The following is a 20,793-nucleotide window of genomic DNA, read 5'->3' on the forward strand; positions in this document are numbered from 1 at the left end:
CCAGTATCTCCAGCCCTCAATCCACTGTTTGCTTTAATGCAGATGTTCATGGCTTCATACCAAAGAAGCCATGCCAGGGAAAGGTGAAATCAAGATGAGCATCACTGACTTCTTCAAGAGCAGACACAGAAGTGCTGAAACTCATGGCTTACTGGGAGACCAGCCAAGTGGGACATGTCTGTCACTACGCTTTGGCTGGTGGAAAGAACTCCAGACTGTCCCAGCTTCTGGAAAATATGGGGAAGGTGGTTTACAATAGCTGGGACAGAGTTGTCTGCCAGAGCTTCTTCAGTGGCTTAAATAACTAGGACAGATTTGTCTGCCTGAGGTTCTTTGGTGGACCCATTGTGGCACTTACAGACAGAAAGCACTGCTATATTCTACACACTGAATCAGGCCCAAGGTAACATCATCAGTTTTAGAAACAGACTGCTCATGAAAGCTTACAGGAATAGGGATTTTGTCAGTATTTTGTCTGAATCCTCAATAGCACGGGTGCATGATTTTCTGCAGACTGATTGTTCTCAATATCCACGACAAAAGTTAAAAGAAAAAAGATTTTTTAGCTGGGAGTCAGTGAATGACCATGGTCAACAATACAGAACTGTTACATTTCTTAACTGGTAAATGCTTCCATGCCATAGAAACATCAGATAAAGCCCATTCTGTACGCAATTTGTCCTAGGAAAAGAAGAATCCAGGCTCCACACCCTGAAAAGCAGGTAAATACAGTATTAAAGCTATTACAGTTTTTCAGCTTAACAAAGGTTCTCTTCAGCTGTCACAAAAAATACTTATAAAATTCTCTTTAATCTTCTAGTTGTGCTTTACTTAAACAGGCAAACAAAAAGCACAAAAGAATTTCATGAAATCAAAATTTCCATTCAAAGGACAAATACAAATGACGAACAATGGCTGGGAAAGAGCTACAGATTATTATTCATTTAAGATTACTTCACTAAGCTCTGTCTTAGTCTTGAACCTTAAGCCCCTCACCCTTCAGCCACACTGTATTATAGTGCAAGCAGAGGTTAATTCTACTGGTTCCAAATAAAGACCTCCTCTGGGAACAAATACATAGCTCAAACAAAACCATAAAAAATGGTGAAGCAATCCTAATTGTAACCAGCTATTCCTCCATAGCTCTAGTTTTATCATGTACACATATTCCAGTAAAATCTTTACAAACTATCTCAACAAGTCATGATTTCCCCCTCTTTGCCCCATGAAAGCTGTGCAAGGATAACTGTACACACCAATGGAATAGAGGATGTCATTTTATTGGAGGTCCACAGGTAATTGTATCACATTAGGGAGTGGAAGGATCTTGTGGTATGGCACAACACAATACCTCACTTAAACACTTAAACATAAGGTTAAATGATATGCAACATGATCAAATCAGTAATTCATCATCTTCTAGGCACCACTGATTAATTTAAAATAAAATTTAATAAATTCAAAAAATATAGTCCATTAATTTGTTTGCTGTACTGTCTTTAAACGAAACAGCACTTTGAAAGTCACAAATAAAAAAGCAGCACTTTCTCTTAATACCAACACCACTGTAACACATACTGTAGCGTGGCATGCAAATCCACATCTGCAGTCTTTTGTTTTGTTTTGTATTAACAAATGGAATGGCAATTTTCTATGTCAAATATTGGTAGCATAACACGTAAGTGCAGATCATTCTGGCCACAGGTGTGGTAAGCCGTAACAAGTGTGTATTACAAGAGCATAGAACACAGAGCATGACACTTACATCCAAGAATCTCTCTCTTTAGTACTGTACATGGTGTTTGCTACAGGCTGGCTTCCAACTCACTGTACCCCAGCTTCAGGAAACGAGATTATTGACCTTTTCTGGTTTTATTTAAAAGTAAAAAGCAGTCACCATCAAAGCACAACCGTTAACAACCTGGTCAAAAAAATGCCATAGCTCCATTGAAAAAAATAACTTGTCCTTTTTAGTAGACTCCATTAAGTGATAAAGTTTCCATTACAGGCATGTTACGAAGCCTTACAGCGGTACTGCAGCGCCATTCCTGCCAAGCACAGATCTGTATAGACACCGGGGAATGGTGTGATGTTCAGAAAAGCTGCTCAAACCGAGCTAAGCTTCACGAGGCCGCGCACCGAGTCTTCGTGCAAGGAGTCCTGGCTGGCCAGGCTCAGGACGTGCATGGTGCGGCTGTGCGCAATGGGGCTCCCGCTCGGCAGCATCCCGGGCGGCGACGGAGCTTCTTCGGGAGTGAGGAACTGATGGCCTTCGTGCTCCTCTTTTAATGGTATGATGTCTGTCAAACCTGAATCTGATGTGAGATTAGGCATAGAAGATGGTGGTGTTGGTTGCCCTAGAGTCAGAGTTGCACAAGGCCCACTGAGAGAAGTCTTTCCTGGTAAAGGGAGCTCTTCGCTAGTTATGCTTGGCTCGCTCTGGAGGAGGGGGGTGGCAGCAGCCTGCAAAACGAATTTAGTGCTCTGAATGCACTGATCTTGGTCACACTGTAGAATGGAAGGGTGTCAAAATCATATAAAAACAGAACAGAGAATAAAAAAAAGGGACAATATGGATAAAAAGGTATGGAAAAGAATGGGATGTGAAGAGAAAAAAAGAAAGCCATTAGTATCATTCCATGGTTAGCCACCCAAACAGCCCACTGCATGCTGCCCAGGAAAAAAAAAAAAAGAAAGACATGCATAACTGAGCCAATGCTTTGGATTATTATCAAAGAAAATTATTATATACATTTACAGTGTTCATTTAAGGGTTCTTTAAAAAACACTAGGCAATTTTTTCCTTTAACTGTAGGAATTCCTCACATGTAGGAATTAACCTACCACAGAGGTTTTCCAGAACTAGAATTCTTTTGACAGAGATATCTTACACAGTTAGTAAGAAAGCTCTATGAGTAAAATTTTTCCCCTCACAACTTAATACATTATATATAAATTCTAGAGAATGTCCTACACTATACTCCATACTCCAGAGGATGTGTAGAAAGCAGGCAGCACTGCAGATGCATTGAGATCAACCTTACTGATTTTTAGGCTGTTTCTTGATTAATCCTGACAATGTGACGAATCAAGGTACAAAACACACATTTTCTGGCAAGCATTGTCTCAATAATAAGCCAAATTCAGCATTATATAAATCCAGTTAAGCTCAGTGAGTGTTAGCAGAAATGGTTTTTTTTGGCTCTACACAATTCCTAAAAACAGTTTATATAATATTACCCTATAATTGTACCCTATGTACAATAATACATAGGTATGCATTTCAGTAATGTCCAGCTAACTAAGTGGGTAGTACACCTACTGCCAAATTAAGTTTTTTTAACATGAATTGGCATGATTTTTGAGAGCTAAGGAAAAAAAATATTTAATTAATTGCCTGATCAGTTATAACATCACAGTTTTTCAAAATATTTTTCGATTCATTTGCCAAAGTACTGCTCTGCTGAATAAGAAAAACCTCTACAATCAGTGAATACAACTACAAATGCAATGAAGGACATTTGGAGGCAAGCAAGCAGAATAAAAGATATCTCCAGAGGTAAGACATCCTATTCACTGTTATTTCAAGTATTCTGTTAAAGCAATATGTTCTGCTCTATGACTGACATCTTCGATTTTTATCAAATTACTACATATTACAGATCCATCATCTGTTCAGATATTCCTCACCACAACCATTGTTACTAATATTGTTACAAAATAGGCAATTCCCTAAAACACCCATTTGAGTTTAATACGCCACTGTGCCACACTCTGAAAACTCATGGGAAGACTTTTGCCTCCTTTATTGTATGATGAAAACCACGATTATCAATGGTTAATTAAAATAACTCTGCTATTTTCAGGTTCTCCAATTTCACCACTGAATAGCTTAATGAGGGATGCACACGCCTAACATTCAGCAAGTGTGCAAGCAGACTACTTGATCATAAGAGATAGGTAGTGTTTAAAACACTTCTAAGTGGTTTAGGACTTCTAGACCAATTACTTTTGACAGGCAGAAGCTCAATCCTTACTCAGGTGCATATTTCCAAGACTTCTGCTTTCAGAAAGATAAATGGACTGACCTCCTGTTACATAAACTGATTTCATATAAATTGCAAGCAATCTTTGCCCCACAAAATGATGAACAGCCCCAGCCAAACAACTAAAGTGGTTCCCTATCATTTCAGAGGGATTACTCACAGGCTTAAAGCCATAACCTTGCTTAACTACCTTACCAAGAAGAAAACTGTCAGCATCTTTTAAAGTCAAGCTTTCAATTAGTAATTCAGTGTGAATAATTAATTCTTGATTAATATCCTGTTATTCACGCCTGCTTATTTAAATTAAAACTTCAACCAACCTTACTATGCACACTTTAAAAATATGTTAACTGAATTTTCAAACTTCAAAAAGACCACCAAAACCTATTTTCTCTGAAAGGCAGTAGCCAAAGAACAAGTTAAATAACAAAGGAATGCTTATAACCACTGGGGTACACTGAAAACAAATAATGTTAGCAGCTGACTTATTGCTTTAGTCAACCTTCAGTTCTGATCTTCAAAAGGAAATCATTAATGTGTTCCAGGCAATAAAAGTACACAGCTTTGTTTTAGCTGAGGATAATTTACTTGAACTCATTGTATAGTCTGAGTTAATTTTCTTCTTACGGAATGCTACTGCATTTCAGTTAAATTGATATCAAAAAGATAAGGTAGCCTCATAAAGCTCCATTAGTGTTATAACTTCAGGTGCTAAATATCTCTTCATTTTCCATGAACTTGTCACTTCCCTAAAGCCTCTCCTTTCATTTAGATAAATTTTCTTTTTCTTTTTTTCTTGTCTGTTCAACAGTGATCAGCACAAGATCCTTAGGAAAATCCAGGCTGTAAATAACTTTCTAGAAAGGGAACTATTACACAGTCTAAGCCAGAAAAAGTATGTGGCTCTATGAGGCTCTCAAAACATCTCATAGAAACAACACATAATACACAGGTAGACTATTCTTGAGTCCAAGCAACCAACACAAAACTAAAACAAGGAAATCATATTTGCTATAGGGTTGGCGTGGTGGTTTTTTTGTCAATTTTGTTATTTCACTCTTGACTGAATGAAATTTAGGGCAGGAAGTCTTAGCTGCTACTAATCACGTGAATTATCCGACACCAGAATTTCAAATAAAACAAAAAAGCCTATGACTGTAACAAAAAGGAAGCTGAGCATTAAAATCTAAATAACTAAAAATCTACTGCAGAAATTATTCTACTAGCATTTTCTTATTTCAGATATGCTGACTTTATTTTTCACTTAAAATTTCCACTGTTTCCAAAACAGCAGATTCTGAAGGTAGGACAAGTTTAATAAGTTCTACAAGTACAGAAGTTCAACTAAGTATATGCACAGAAATTTTTAGATATCTGTTTATTTCCACATAAAAAGGCAGAAATTGAAGCAAATTGGACAAAACCTAGAATACTGTTTATTTCACAATAAATACAAACAACTAAGGAAAAATTTTTTTCCTGAAGAAAATCTGTTTTTCTAAGCTACACAGAAAATATAACAACATTGTTGTACATGGCAATATATTTTTCACATTTCTAAATGTGATTATTTTGAAATAATCAGAATTATTTACTTTAAATATTAAATAAACTTAAGTTTAAAATCTCCTAAATGTTAGTAACATTCAAGAATTTTTACAGTTCTCAGAAGATGGAAAAAAGCAGGATGAGTAGTCTCACAATCTCTGAATAAAGTACAAACAACACAGAGTTCAGAGGAGGCTGACAGGGGCATGGAGGTACAGGAAGAATGCTGAAATACCATATTCTGGGCACAACAGATGGGTGAAGAGTGGAGGGACAGAGCTGTGTAACTGCTTCCAGCAGGTGTAGGATTCCACAATCAAAATCCATGTGCTGTGGATACTGTGCAACAGCTGAGCCAGAAGCCCCCCAAATCAATGGTTCCACTATCAAGCAGTACAGAGCTAGTAGATGAGTAGAGAGAGATTCATGATGAGTACATCTATGAAACAATTCTGAAGCCAAACAGGAAGCTACACTTGGCCCAGAGACTTTACTTCAGAATGGAGGCTGTTTTTTCTTATGGACTGAAAGTCTGAGAATTCTTAGAGCAACTTGGGTGCATTCCAGGGATGTATCTTCTACAATAAATCTAGTTCATGTGCTCCAACACTGCTCTGAGATGTGAATAAAAATGCAGTAAACATGCACTATGAAAAGAATTGCTCCTAAAACATATCTCAACCCAAAGCAAATGCTGAAATTTATTTACTTGCATGTGCCTGTAACCCATTTTACCCGTGAAGTAAAATGCCTTAAGGAAAAACTTCTGTCAACTCTGACAGTGGAAATGTTGACTTGGTAAGAGCCCTGAGTTTTGTTTTGGGTGTCTGGGAAGTACATCAATAAATATACAAGGAAACACACTTGCAAAACTCCCAGAAAAATGGGGTTGTGTTCCTTGCCAATTCTGTTACTGTCATGATAGAAAAACTTACTCCTAATAATGCAAATATGAAAAGCAAAGGACGGTCAGAGTTAATGCTCCCTGAGTCAGCTGGATCTATTTCCAGATCAGTAACAGAAATACTTAAGTGAACATGTGGGAGAGGACTTTCCTGCACTTATCACTGGTAATAAATGTTGTGCATGCAGTACAATTCCTACAATTTTCAGCAGTACATATATGTAAGAAAACACTAAAGAATTTGCATCCAGGAAAGGAAATGGAGAATTAGAAACAAGGGAATTTGGGACACACAGAACTACCTATACACTGAAGAAGAAATGCCTAGGAATGTAAGAATATAAGGACATTTCTTAAAAACAAGGAAATAAACCTGTCCTGACATGGAGTTTAAACCAAAGCAAAGTCTATAATTTTATAAGACATGAGAGAATTCCTAGAGACATCATAGTAAATATAAACAAAACTAATTCATCAAAAAAAAAAAAAAAAATCAAGGAATGAGACAAATTCTCTGTTTCCCCCTAATGGACCACTAAAGAATAAAATACCCTATATCAAAACCCAAGAATCAACTGCAGCAAAACTAAGTACTACAGTGGTCCAGACCCAAGTAGTGGTAATTCATGGGTTTATGGGTAAATAAAAACTTTTTTCAGAACACACACACACAAAAAGCTTTAAAATAAAAGAAAGAATAAATTACAGAGAAAATTGTTATATCATAATGGGTGAGATACTGTGCTTCATACAAAAAAAATTCTTTAGAATAAAGAAAATACTTGGGTAATCAAACTGATAATGAGCTCATAAAAATAATCAGCAATAAAATGCAATAGGGAAATACTTTGGTAATTACCAGACCTACAGATTATGAGTTCCAAGTGACCATGTTTTTCATGTGGATAAGGATATTAAGAAGCTGGCTAATGAATTTACCAGACTAATTTCAAATTATATTGAAAAGAAATTAAAAACACTGGGAATGCACCAGGAAAATAATTGTATGTGCTTCCAGCCTTCAGGGAAGTAAACAGAGATTCAGCTTTTAGTAAAACAAGGTAGATACTATGGAGAGAACATGAGAAAAACTTCTTCTATGAAGATCTAGAAAAAAACCAAAATCAAGCTCTGATTTTCTGAGATTGTGACAAACTGGGTCGCTACCATGAGTAGGGTAGATGCTGTACTAAATATTCAAAGTCTCAGAGGCAAAACTACCACAAAAGCTATTAAAAACAGAAAGAGTGCCCCACAAATGGTATTCTGAAAAAGAGATAATGTATTGTGCTGAAAACCAGTGTCTGGCAACTTTACACTTAGCCTGATATTTATTTTGAACTGAACTGCAAAAATGAGGCTAAGCTAAAAGATTAATTAAAATAAATGAAAAGAGAGTATTTTACTAAGGAACCCACAGAGACTTAATGAGGGACAAGAGACTTGTTGGGTGAAACACAAGAATTCTGTTTAGAAAGACACAAGTCAGTGACTCCTATAAGGAACTGCGGAGGGAGCTGGGGTTGTTTAGCCTAAGTATGAGGCTCAGAGGAGATCTCATTGCTCTCTACAACTCCCTGAAAGGAAGTTTTAGCCAGGTGAGGGTTGGGCTCTTCTCCCAGGCAACTAGTGACAGGACAAGAGGACATTGTCTTAAGCTGCACCAGGGAAGGTTTAGGTTGGACATTTGGAAGGAGGTCTTCACAGATGGGGTGATTAGACATTGGAATGGGCTGCCCAGGGAGGTGGTGGAGTCACTATCCCTGGAGGTGCTTAAGAAAAGACTGGATGTGGCACTGTGTGCCATAGTCTAGTTGACAAGGTGGGGTTTGGTCATAGGCTGGACTCGATTTCAAAGGTCTTTTCCAACCTAGCTTATTCTGTAAAATATTCGAGGGAACAAAGGGAAATGAAAGAGGGAAGGAATAAGAGAAGACAAGTGAGAGAGAATATGCTGATTTAAATCTTTATTTTTTTATCAGTGATGAGGAGAGATATTTTAGCACACTGTGTATTAAGCAGGGTAACATCTAGAATGAAGAGCTGACATAATACATTCTGCAACAAAATCAAGAGAGTCACACCACAAAGGTGTACTGAAACACACTTCAGACTTCTACTGATTTATTTCTTGTAATCAAAAAGCATTAAAGTAGTATAAATAAAGCTAAAGTAGTATAAATATCTCTGATGATGTATAAACGGCCAAACTTCTGCGACTGAAAAAGTGTTATGGTCTACAGCTATGATCTACATATGCCCCTTTAAGTCAAGGAATTTCACTTTGTCTGTCTTTATCTGAAATCATAACACCAGCTCCAGTACCAGCTATAGTCCCTTCAACAGGGAAGGGAAAATAGTGTTAGAGAGATGGGTAAACTAAGCCAGTCTTTAACAGTTTACAACAAAACTCAAGGGAGAAATTTTATTGCTGATAGCCAGCAGTCCTTAGAAACCAGCTGGTCTTGGATACAGATGAAAAGAAAAGATGCCCTGAGAAAAATGGCATTACAGTCCTCCAAAATACTCCTTCAAACCAAACAAGACACATTACATTTTTCAAGCTTTTCTAAGAGGTCATTTTCAGGAGTGAAATCTGCACATTTCTGAGCAACTCTGATAACTGTTAAAGAACACAGGCTTTTCCCAGCTCATGTGGATATAAGCTTATTTTCCAGTTCATTCCAGGATATAAGAAGAAATCTTTAAAGAATTTGTGTAATTAGAGGTATTATACTCTAAAATTGTGACAGCTACGTGTTTGATTTAAAGTAATACCATAACAGATTTCTCCATTTCTAGAGACAAACGTAGTCAATTTTCTCACAAACTGGCAAAGATTTTCTCATTAATATCTAGGAATAATGATAGTGTCTAAATTCTTGCAATGACAAAGACAATTTAATGCCATGGACACATTGTGGGTTTATGATCCTCACAAATAAGAAGCCTTGACAGCATCAGAAGGTTTGGGTAATCCCTGAAAGACCTCAGCCCATTTCTAGTGTTTGCTTTCTCTTTTTTTTTTTTTTTAACTCACTTTTCTCTCTTCAGAGTTACAATATTTTGAGTAAAATTGACATAGAGCATTACCTTGGTCTGCTCAACTGTACCTCAGAAGATTCAGATTTAATACCATGTCTCTAATACATTTTCTTATTAGGGAAACTAACAAATCTATTTAATTCTCAAAACATTAAGTAAAATCAGCTTAGGAACTACTGCAAAATTTTTATACAAGTTTATGAGTGAGACTAAAACTAATCTATCTGGAAGAGTGCATCTTTTCTTCTTTTGTTCAAAAGAAAGGCTGAACTATGTCAGAAGGCCTCGTGGCTTTCTCTTTTTTGGCAGAAGAAGGGTATCCATAACTCACATCTTCTTTGAGAAAGTATTAGAACCCACATAAAGTGAAGATATGTGGACAACAATGCAGAAATAGGCACATATGCAAGATGGTTGCCTTCAGAAAAAGATCCCTTTCCAATTATTCTCTTCTTGGCACTGGAAATCCTATCTTCCATAATGATAGCTAATGCTACCAGCAAAAAACCAAAGTAAATACTACTGGCACAGTTTCAAAGACATTTAAAGAAGTTTTGTTGTAACAATTCAGTAGCCATTTTTTGTTCGAGTTCAGTGTCCTCCTGTTCTTTCTTCAAAATATTTCTCCCCTAGAAACTCCTCTTTATTCATCTTTGCTTTTTAAAATACATTAATCTATGCAAAACCGCAGTGCATAAGCAAAGAAGGAAATAGAGTATGAAGAAAGTGCCACACAAAATAATAATTAGGAAAATGATGAACCAGAGTAAGTCCATGATACTTGAATATTCCAGTTCAAAACACAGTAGGTGTCAACAGCAAAAGTCGAAATGCCAGTATATTCAATAAATCAACAGCATAGAAAAGACTCTTTTTTTTTTTTACAATTCATGAGCAGTAACTATTACACTGTGTGAAACGCACATTAAAAAGAGCCTTGGACTTTGGGGTATTTTTTCTTTACTGTTATTAAAGAACTCATTCCACCCAGTGTGTCAGCTGTATCCAGTTAGTTATTACTTGATTAGTTCACATGAAAGTGGAGAAGAAAAACATTCACAGGAATCCTGATGAACAACACTATGGGATGATTCCTACCATGTTGCTCTGGGATTGTGTGGCCCCGTACATGGTAATGCCATTTGATGGTCCTGCTAATTGCGGTGTATCCGGCTGTATAAATCCTCTTCTGTCAATTAAGCTACAGAATAATCACAGTAAAGGGAAGTATTAGAGACATTGCTGATCAATAACTAGCTCCTCTCAATAGAAAGAAATAAAAACTTTCTATCATACACAGACCTTAATGCCTCACCAACAGATTCTAATGTTACCTTTTAGTCAAATGAAGTACTGTGCTTCATTCTCTACTCACCAGGTACTTGTTCTTTGTGATACTGCCTGTCATATAAGCTCACACACTGCTACTTTTTTTGATTTTTATCACATAGACTTAGAAGATTACCAGCAGATACCACAAAACCAAAGAATTTTAAACCACAGGTGAAAAAACAAATGACAAAACTCACTTAGGGCACTTTGATTCAGTATCTCTTTTAAAGATTCCTTTTTTTTACCAGCTTCCACATCTAAATTGAAACTACTTAATCACAAAATTTAGCAGGAATGAAGAAAACTTAATCTTTCTTTCTGACAGACAACTTAACTTGCCAGGTGTTTCATGACAGCCACTTAACACTGCTTTATAGGGTTGCACTGTGCTTACCACAGTGATGCACTCATAAAACTTCTTATTTCTAAGAAAATGCTCTATGGAGAAATAACTAAATGTAAGCAAAAAAAAAAAATCTGTGTAAGATTAAAACCAAATACACAGAATGAAATAATCCAACCTAGTTAAAGATTAAAGATGCCTAGAGAAGCTATATAATTTGTTGCACCAGAATACTGGTTAGACCTATGCTGACAGCCAAGGATCAAATTAAGATTTGAAAGTCACTGTTGACGACACGTAAAATACATTCTGAATTTGGTAGCACAGGTTTAAAAATTATAAAGGATCTTTAACATAAGTGAGATAAGTTTTGATTATTTATGGACCCTCTCTTCATCTGCATTCCATGCTCAAAGGTACTTGAAGGTTTTGAATTTTGAGCTGAAATTACTGGTAAGCCACTTTTCCAGAATTTCAGGAAAAAACTGAATATTTAGTGACTTGGGCATAGCTGAGATGAAAAGTAAAAGGCACAAGCTTATAATTTACATGTTACAGTCAGGAAATTTTTCCCTGTGGTCACAAAATACCTCCTTGCAGAACCTCTATACATACACGTTAATGTCTGTATAAGTAATGTTGCTACATGGAATTTAGGAAAAAATGCACAAACTCTCCTAAATCACATGAGTCAATGCCAGCCTGGTCCAATTGTGTGCTGCTACTTTTATTAGCCTAATATACTATTTCATATACTGAGAAACATGCTGTAGTTTTAATAAAGATTTCCATTTGGAGTCAAAAGAATTTGAAGTGTGGCATCAAGCTTTTATGTCACATACTTTTATCAAAAGTAAAATTTCAGAATTAAAAGGTTGGCTTCAGGCAACATCTATACAGGCAGGAAGCAGAAACAAAGCTATTCACCCTCACCAGGGGTAACCCTGTATGTGGAAACCTCTATTCTGCTGTTTCCCCTTTAGGAAAAGATGTCAGTCTCCCCCGTTAAACTCCGACTGCTCATGGAAGAACCACCTCCGACATTCCTGACAGCAAAGCCAGAAATCTCACTCCAAACAAACCCCTGAGACTCTGGACCATAAAGTAATTTACTTTCTTTCTTCTTGTTCAGATTCATAACTTTGCAATTCCAGGCAAAGCAAAACACACCAACCAAGGAGCAGGCCACAAAATTATCTACAAATTTTTCTGCCCCTCTCTACAGTGAAAATGGGCCTCTATGTGCATGTAGTACATGAACTGCCTAATCACTGAGCACTGGAATAAGAAAAGAATTAAGTTTTTTCTGGCTTCCAGTTTTATTTCTCTAGACTCAGCTCTGTACTACATTTTCTTCAAGATGAAAACACATCTCCAACCTGAAATATATAAATATTTCAGACTTCCAGAGGTGAAAATGTATTCAGGAAAACATAATCCATTACATGTTCTTTGGAATTGTGTTGGTGTAAGACCACCAAAATCAGTTTAATATATATATGTTAACAGTATTAAATAAAAAAAAAAATACTGTCCATTTAAATACAACATTACAGAGTTAAAAGACAAAAATCAACAATTATCAAGCTAGTTGTAGATTTAAGGTTCCTCAACTCTCCTCAACTCATGTCACATTTGTTGGGTATGTAAAAGTTTCATAAACTTCCAGGTTGACCTTCATGCAACAGATAACTACTAGAAATTTTTTATTGCTCTATGGTATTAACTGCAGTGGTGAAAGTACAAATAACAAACAAACTTATTTCCATTTCTGATGTAATTTTACAAGACTTGATCACTAACTTAGTTTAAACACAATTTACCAACTTATCTCTTTACCACTGAAGAAAAACTTAAAGCTTCTAACAGACACTAATCTAAAACTTTCATTCTGCTGAATAAACTCAAATAATCAAGAAGAATAATTTTTTCATTAATCATCACATGGCTTCATTTATGCTAACAATACTTTTGATACGCTTACCTTGGAGAAAGGGGCCCACAGAGAGCTGCACAGCAGTTAGTAAAGATGTTGCCATAACTGTAGGGATTATAGTTTTCTTTACCTCTTTTATTTGACCATGATCCTTTAATCTGAAGAGATATGAACAATATGCATCACATGTAATACAATACAGAAAATGGCTGTGAGAAATTAAAGTTTCAACATGCTACTTGCAGAAGAGACCACAGAAAATCCATAATGACACTTTCCAAACAATTTAAGAGTTCTGGGTTGTTATGAAGGCTGGACCATACGAGCACATGCTTTAGCTCCACAGATGTAGACAACCCACAATCTCAAGAGATCAATATACTCAAAACAGGAATTTCAGCATCTAAGCATAATGGTCCAAGTTCAATTTTACAAATATTATAGCATGTTTTACAGAAGAGGCTCAATTGCAAAATATGATTAAAGCCAGCAACTGAGTGCTTCTTTTCCATCCTCTTGGGTAAGTTTTCAAACTGCACAATATCACACAACATTATCTTCCCTAAAGTTCACAAAAGGTTCTAAAATATCATAAAGCAAATGCAGTCATTGCTACCTTTTATTGCCTATTACATTTTCCCTTAGCTAGTTTGCTTTTCTGTTTGTGAGATACTTGAGAGCCTGAGTAAAATGTCTTGCTGTATTCAATTGGGAATTTATGTTTTACATTAAATTACTGAACAGTTTACTTGATATTCAGACATGTTCCACTGCTGCAGTTCCCTGCTATCTATCTTTCAACAATCCAGAAGAGACATTTATTTGATGGAAGAGGGTGGAAGCACACTAAGTCCATCTAGAGAGACAACCTTGGCATAAATCTAATGACCGAGGAATAACTGGGTATCTCATCTGTCTTATTAACAAGGCAGATTTCTTCCAAGTCAGGCTACTTGTTTTGATACTTGATGCTGAGGGACAATTCATTTTGATTTTGCTTGGGAAGTGTTTTTCTGGATGATTGATATTTACAATTTTAACTGTGACCTTAAAGAATAACAAAACATAATTGACAAAAACAAAAGATGCTACTTTTATATCTACCAGATACCTATGAAAAAGGCACAACAGGAAATTACAATAAAATAACTTAAAGCTTGCAGTGCTTTGTTATATCACTTATTAAATTTCCAAAAGCCTTCTATACCATTAGCTCCATAGCTGATTTTATATTCTCCTTTCATTACACATTTCACCTTTTATTTAGGGAAGGACACATGAAAACTCTACACACAGTTAAGCATAATTCAACACCAAAACAAAGGAATCCTATATGCAAAATAGACAGCTGTAGAAATGAAAAAGTTGAACTTCAAATTAATCATATACTCCTTGCCAGAGGTTTTGGACCTCAGAATGGCAAAAAAGTTTCAGAGGTAAGATAACATAAAGGATGAAATTTTTGTTTAGAGAATTCAACACACTTTTCAAGTTTCACAGTAAGCAATTTTTGAGTTAAAGAATATTTACCACTCCCAGTGAAAAGGAGATACTGAAAAGAACTTGTTAATTTCCTACTGTATAAAATACACTTATTTGTCTCCTCCCTCCTGTATTTTCCTATTTCAAGACAGAGATCCTATATATGTAAACCATAATGGAAATACTACGTATATAATGAGACCATTTTCAAACCTCAACAAATATTGTCAAAAAGATTTCATCTGATCTTTTGAATCAAGCATGACCATATTACTTTCCTTCTTTTCTACTGAGGTATTCACAAAACGATGCAGACATGTCTAACTTGAGAAAAACCTCCTCATTACTGTTTAGAAATACACATGTAGCAATATACTACAAACTTACATCTTCATTTGTTGTTTGATTGGAGCTGATCAAATACGTATGAAAACCTGAGAGGCCAACAATGGACCATACTGAGAAAAAACACACCACAGCTTCCAGCACAGTAATTAAAAGTCAAGGAAATATACACAAATGGGGGAAAAAATCCAATAACAGTTAAAGTCACATAATACAAGGTAGTTCACAAGTCCTTTGAGATCTCTGGAGTACTTCAAAGGGGTCAATAAAAAAGAAACTCTAGGCATCTGCCTAGGCCAGACACAGCACTCTGCAGACACGGTGAGAAGAGTGTGTCCAGCCAGCAGCCTGTGGGTGTGAGGTGCAGTGTCCAGGGCTGCACAGCCCAGGGTGGCAGCTCGCGGGGTGCCATCATGTGTGACTTACAGGGAACAGCACAGGGACATGTCCAGCATGAGCATCCTCACCTCCACTGTGCACATGCACACAGTCAGTACTCAACATTGCATACTTAATACAGTTTGTATAATTCTTTTAACTCTAAAGTTAGAGTCATTACCTCATAATTAAGACAGTAAAGTTGCTTCTAAACTGTATAGAATCAAGCATAAAGAGGAACTTTCCAAACTTTCTGTAGAAGGCTTTCTTCTACAGCTTTTATTTATTTATTTATTTACACAAAACAGCCATGAACTCAGAATACATCTGCTTTGAGAATGCTATAGTATTTTCTATAGTATTTCAATATTTTTGGGATTTTTTAAGGGAACATGATTCAATAGAATAAAAGGTTTTGGTTCCTAGAAAAATACATAGAATTAATCATGAGGAACAAAATGATGAGAGAAGAATAGGATAAAAATAATCTGTATATTAACCATATCAACCTTTAGTGAAGTCAGTTTCCAAGACAACGTCAACTCAAAATTTTCCAGAATGAGGACACAGCCTTAGAACACAGAAAATACACCTTATTACTGAACCTATCAAGAGAAGAAAAATATGACAGCTCCTGACCATTACACAGAGACACGGCCTGGAAATGGCATGGATGAACATAAATAACTGCAATAAAAAATCCTAACATTAGTTAAAAGTAAAGAGTTTTGTATTGCAGTGTTGCGCACCCATAATGAGCTGGGAGATACCTCAAGTGTCTGTATAATCTTCCCTTGGATCTATTTCAATCAGAGTGGTTTAAAGCCAGAAAAGAGCCATTTGCATTTTGAGCAGATCTGCTCCAAAAGCAGCAGGATGAGCAAAGTGCACTGCTGAGCAGCAGGTTCACTACTCTGCCTCTCATTTCCTCCTCAGGCTGTGTGATGCCAAACCAGCACAAGACAGAAACTCTGAGTGTCTGCAACAGGCACAGCTCAAGCAAGGAGTACAAGGGATAATGGGTAAGGAAACAGATTCTTGGCAGAGGGTTCCAAAATGTGTAAAAGAAGGAAACAGCCCAAAACATCATGCACAATACAAATTGGGCTTTGAAAGAGTAGAAATAGTAAAGAAGGCTGCAGATGAGCATGATTGGGTAGAATCTACACACCAGGTGGAAGATTCACCAGGTCAGAAAAGAAGAACCTTAGAGGGAAAAGAGTTCCCCGCAACCTGAACATATCACTGACAGGATGTTCCTCATCTCAATTACACTCAAAAGGGTACTGAAAAGTGAGTTTTCTCTCCATGTTGTAATTCCTACTGGGGAAAAAAAAGAAAAAAACAAATAAGAAAAAAATAAGAAAAAAGAGGGGAATTCCTTCCAGTTCAAGACCTCTTTCAGTTCCCGACAGGAAGGGACATTTTTCAGTTCCTCACACAATGATCCAAAACCAACTCAAGAATATCGGGGTAGTTTATGTCAAATTAACCAGAATCCACTAATTCAAATTAAGTCCATTAACTGCAAAACAAACACAAAAAAGCAATGTATTCTCAGCAAAGTACAACATTGGCATATTATGATATAGTATCTTACTAGCATCATACAGTATATTTCCCCTCAGTATCTTGCACAGAGTTGTTAGCAAAATTGAAATGGCCATGTTCTCTGTGCCTGAATCAACTGGCTCCAAAGTAGCATTCCCAATACTATTTGGACAATTTAATTTTTTACTGTTATTAATTGTAACCAAGCTTTTAAATTGTCCAACATCACTATCAAACCAGGCATTTCTGCAGGATGTACTACTAAGCCTTTTAAAGCAGCACATCTCTGAACAAAAATTGTGAATTCCAGGCCACTGTTCCTGTACAAAAATCCTCAAATGCATAAGCAATTCTCTTTTGATTTAAAGAGAACTGAAAGCTATTCTCAGTTTGAAAATAGTTTGAAAGAATTATCTTTTGTAAGAATTTACTACAATTGTTTTAATTGGAAGCTACTGTTACTCTATTTAGAACTGTTTGTTCGTGCTTTTTAAAAAAATCTGAACATGGCTTTGCTTAAAAAGGGACTTAATAGCTCAGTGATTCTACCTGATGAAGACAAGCACACAAAACAATTTGACACTTGGGAAAATTACCTGGAAAGAGGTCTCTATGCACAACTAAAAATGACAATTTTTTCTTCCTATCTTTGTGTGGAAAAGCAAACTGTGTGAGGCACAACGGACAAATGGGAAAGAATTATTTTATAGTGTCCTTATGAGAGGTGAAAACTGTTTATTCAGACAGGAATAATTCAAAACATATACATAAGCAATGGGAAGCTTACTGTCTGTACAGAAACTAACCAATGGTTTCATCAGTTTCTCGTTTTTTATTATGTTAGCTGCTTTCTGGCTCCATTCTCACTGAGTAGTAAATATACAAAAGGCTCCCATGAAGTGATAAACAGTGCATGGAGCATTTACAGAATAGAAACACAGAACGGCTTGGGTTGGAAGGGACCTTAAAGGTAATATAGTCCCAAACCCTCTGCCATGGGTAGGGACGTCTTCCACTAGTCCAGGTTGCTCAGAGCCCCAGCCAGCCTGGCTGTGAACATTTCCAGAGATGGGGCATCAGCCCAATCTCTGGGTAACCTGTTCCCATATCTCACCACTCTCATGCAGAAACTTTCTTATGGCCAGTCTACATCCTCTCTCCTTCAGCTTAAAACCTTTTTCTGTCACCACAGGCTCTGCTAAGAAGCCTCTCTGTTTTTCTTATGAGATTTCATTATATACTGACAGACCTCAATGAAATCTCCCCAGAGTCTTGTCTTTTCCAGGCTGAACAGCAATTGTAGTCCCTGTGTATGCAATTTACACAGTGCTATGTAACTTAATGCAAGTTGCTATTTGACAATGACTTATCTAAAAACATAAACAGCAGTTTCAGAAATTGAGTTCTTCAAGGAAAGCATGTTGTTTCTGTTATTTCAAAACCTACATTTTCTATCCTGAAAATAATCAGCCATTTTGGATACCTTCAGTTGTAAAAGCAGAACAATCCTTGAATGCTTTTAGTGAAACCACAGCATGTGTATAGTGCAAAATGTATTTATGAATTCCACCACAAAATATGAAGCATATTTAATGGACATAGAAACTACAGATCTTTTTCAAGAGCACTGCTCTGCAAAACACAAAGAATAAAAACCACCCCAGGCTATAGTCTCTTTCCTACATCCAAAATGTGGCAAGAAATCCTATTGCGCAGGAAGTGATGAAATCATTAACTGATAAAAGTCTAAAAGCACAAGTCAACAACAGCAAGGAAACATCAAAACCATCTCAGATGTTATTTTGCAACAAAATCTACAATATGTTTCAGGGAAAGGATATCTTGCAGGACTGTCCTTCAGAGCATTGAGGAACCCTGTTTGTTGAGAACCTGTAGAAATAGAACCCAAAATTACCAGCCAAGCAAGAAACTGGACTATGGGCTGTTTTTACTATAGTTAAAATTATTAACATTTGAAGATAACCAAATAATCATAGAATAGATTTACTAATATGAAGCTGAGAATATGTTGCTCAGCAGCAACAACATCAAAAAAAGTCCTTATCAGGTTTAGAATCTGCAGGATATTTTCTCAGTCATACTAAATTGATGCACACATACTTTCCCATGAACAAGATTTCTGATTACCCCTGTCCTTTTCAGACCTAATATGGAAACAAAAATTATAACCTCCTGTTTTGTTTTGAAACACCATTTTTCAAAGTAATTTTTGACTTGGAAAATTTATTCTATAAACTCAGATTCCCAACTTTGCATCCTTTGATGCTCTCTTATTTATAATTCTTCTCCTACTGCACTTACACAGAAGATTTTTCTAATAGGTTACTATTCTCTCTGGGCAAATAAAAGACAATCTAGTAGCTGAAAATAGCTCAAAGGAAGCATGAGCCCATCATCTGGAAGTGTAGAAGCATGCAAAGTAAAAAAGCGCTTGGGTTCCATAACCATGAGATATTAATAAAATAGGGTGATTTCACAATTTTCTGATTGCAACAATTGAATTTGTTGTAGAAACTGCCTTAATGTGACATAGCTACAGGCACACAGTTCGAACTTTACTGTAGAACACAAATTATTTAAATGCATCAGGTTGAAAGTTTTCCCCATAACAAAAATTTTCCACTCAGCTAAATTAATCTGAAGATCTGTATGGAGAGAAGAATCTTGTCTTGACAAGAAGAAAGAAATATAGGTATAATTCTCTATACCTATCTGGTCAGTTTTACTTTTTATTGTTATAAGTGGGAAGTTACTTACCTTGTATTTCTGAGCTTTTTCAGACTCTTATAATTGGTTCTTAGTCTCAAGGTACAACACTAATGGAACTTTCCCTGCCTTCTTACTATTTTTAGCATCCTTAATGGCAATGGCAGCAGATAGGTGTAATTTCTATACCCTATTGCTAGTCACAGTCTTCCAGTGCCCAAAACAAACAGGTGAAATACTGATGCCTCAAAGAGAGACAAGTAACTGTAAAGACAGATACTACTACTGGAAATGTGCTCAATTTGGGGAGAAGGAAGAGAATCTTGAGTAACTGATTCACAAATTAGTTTTATTATCTTCAGTAATGTTATGTGCACATATTCTTAAACCTAGAAAGAACAAATTTCCAATGTATGCCTCAGAAGGCCACAGAAAAAGAAAGATATATCTTCATCACTACTTAGGCCCACCAAAATCTTAAAATGCCAGCTTGCAAGATGCATTATAAAAAATATACAAACTTTAAAAATTTGTCTAAATCAAGAGGCATTAAAATAATTTTTCCAGGACTTATGTATGACTTTGAAATATAGTGCAAAAAGAAACGAGACTTCCTTCAGCCACGCTAACAAAAAGCAGTCTATGCCAAGAGTAAAGGTTCACATTCAGTAACTGAGAATCCTGCTTAATGGTCAGCATCAGCTAAAGAACTGAAGAGCTACAAACCAGAACACAAATTGTTGAGTGGTAATTATTAGAAAGATAGGCAGGAGGACTTCTAGAGGTATGGTAGGCACAAAGAGAGTGGAGTGATAAGAAAAAACTATTTTTAAAGAACTCTTTTTTGGACACTGTCAAGACAAATTTATAGCAGACAAATTTGAGAGCTGGGCTTGAAGCTTCAGTATATCAATCAAACTTCAAGGAACTAATCACATTTCATACCTGCTCCCATTGCCTTTGAGGACTGACCAATCTTTAGAGCTTAAGGATATTTTGTCTTGTCTCATTCTAGGTAGATGAACCTCCATGGCAAGAATATTTTGCAGCTGACAGGCAATTCAGTATTTAACATTTACTATACGTAATCTGTAACACCTACACAATGTTCAAGTGCTTCTCAACCACACAAAAGCACAATTAATTACTCTGCTCT

At 36.3% G+C, this 20,793-nt stretch overlaps 1 protein-coding gene across 4 annotated transcripts in view; it reads right to left on the reverse strand.

Moving 5' to 3' along the window:
• Positions 1-1,243: 1,243 nt before the first annotated feature.
• Positions 1,244-20,793, reverse strand: part of ZDHHC14 (zinc finger DHHC-type palmitoyltransferase 14) — a 93,245-nt gene continuing 73,695 nt past the window's right edge. For 2 of the 4 annotated variants that reach the window (XM_039707089.1, XM_039707088.1), the window contains exons 5-9: positions 18,752-18,800; positions 15,024-15,126; positions 13,203-13,312; positions 10,642-10,744; positions 1,244-2,463 (exon numbers count right to left, since the gene is read on the reverse strand). In XM_039707089.1, coding sequence (XP_039563023.1) covers positions 2,107-2,463; positions 10,642-10,744; positions 13,203-13,312; positions 15,024-15,126; positions 18,752-18,800 — 722 coding nt within the window. In that variant the 3' untranslated portion in view covers positions 1,244-2,106. Of the gene's footprint in view, positions 2,509-10,641; positions 10,745-13,202; positions 13,313-15,023; positions 15,127-18,751; positions 18,801-20,793 lie in introns of all 4 variants that reach the window. The other 2 variants (XM_039707087.1, XM_039707085.1) reach the window with 1 other exon arrangement.

Source organism: Passer montanus, unplaced genomic scaffold (assembly GCF_014805655.1).
Source record: "Passer montanus isolate IOZ18808 unplaced genomic scaffold, ASM1480565v1 scaffold2, whole genome shotgun sequence".
NCBI lineage: Eukaryota > Metazoa > Chordata > Aves > Passeriformes > Passeridae > Passer > Passer montanus.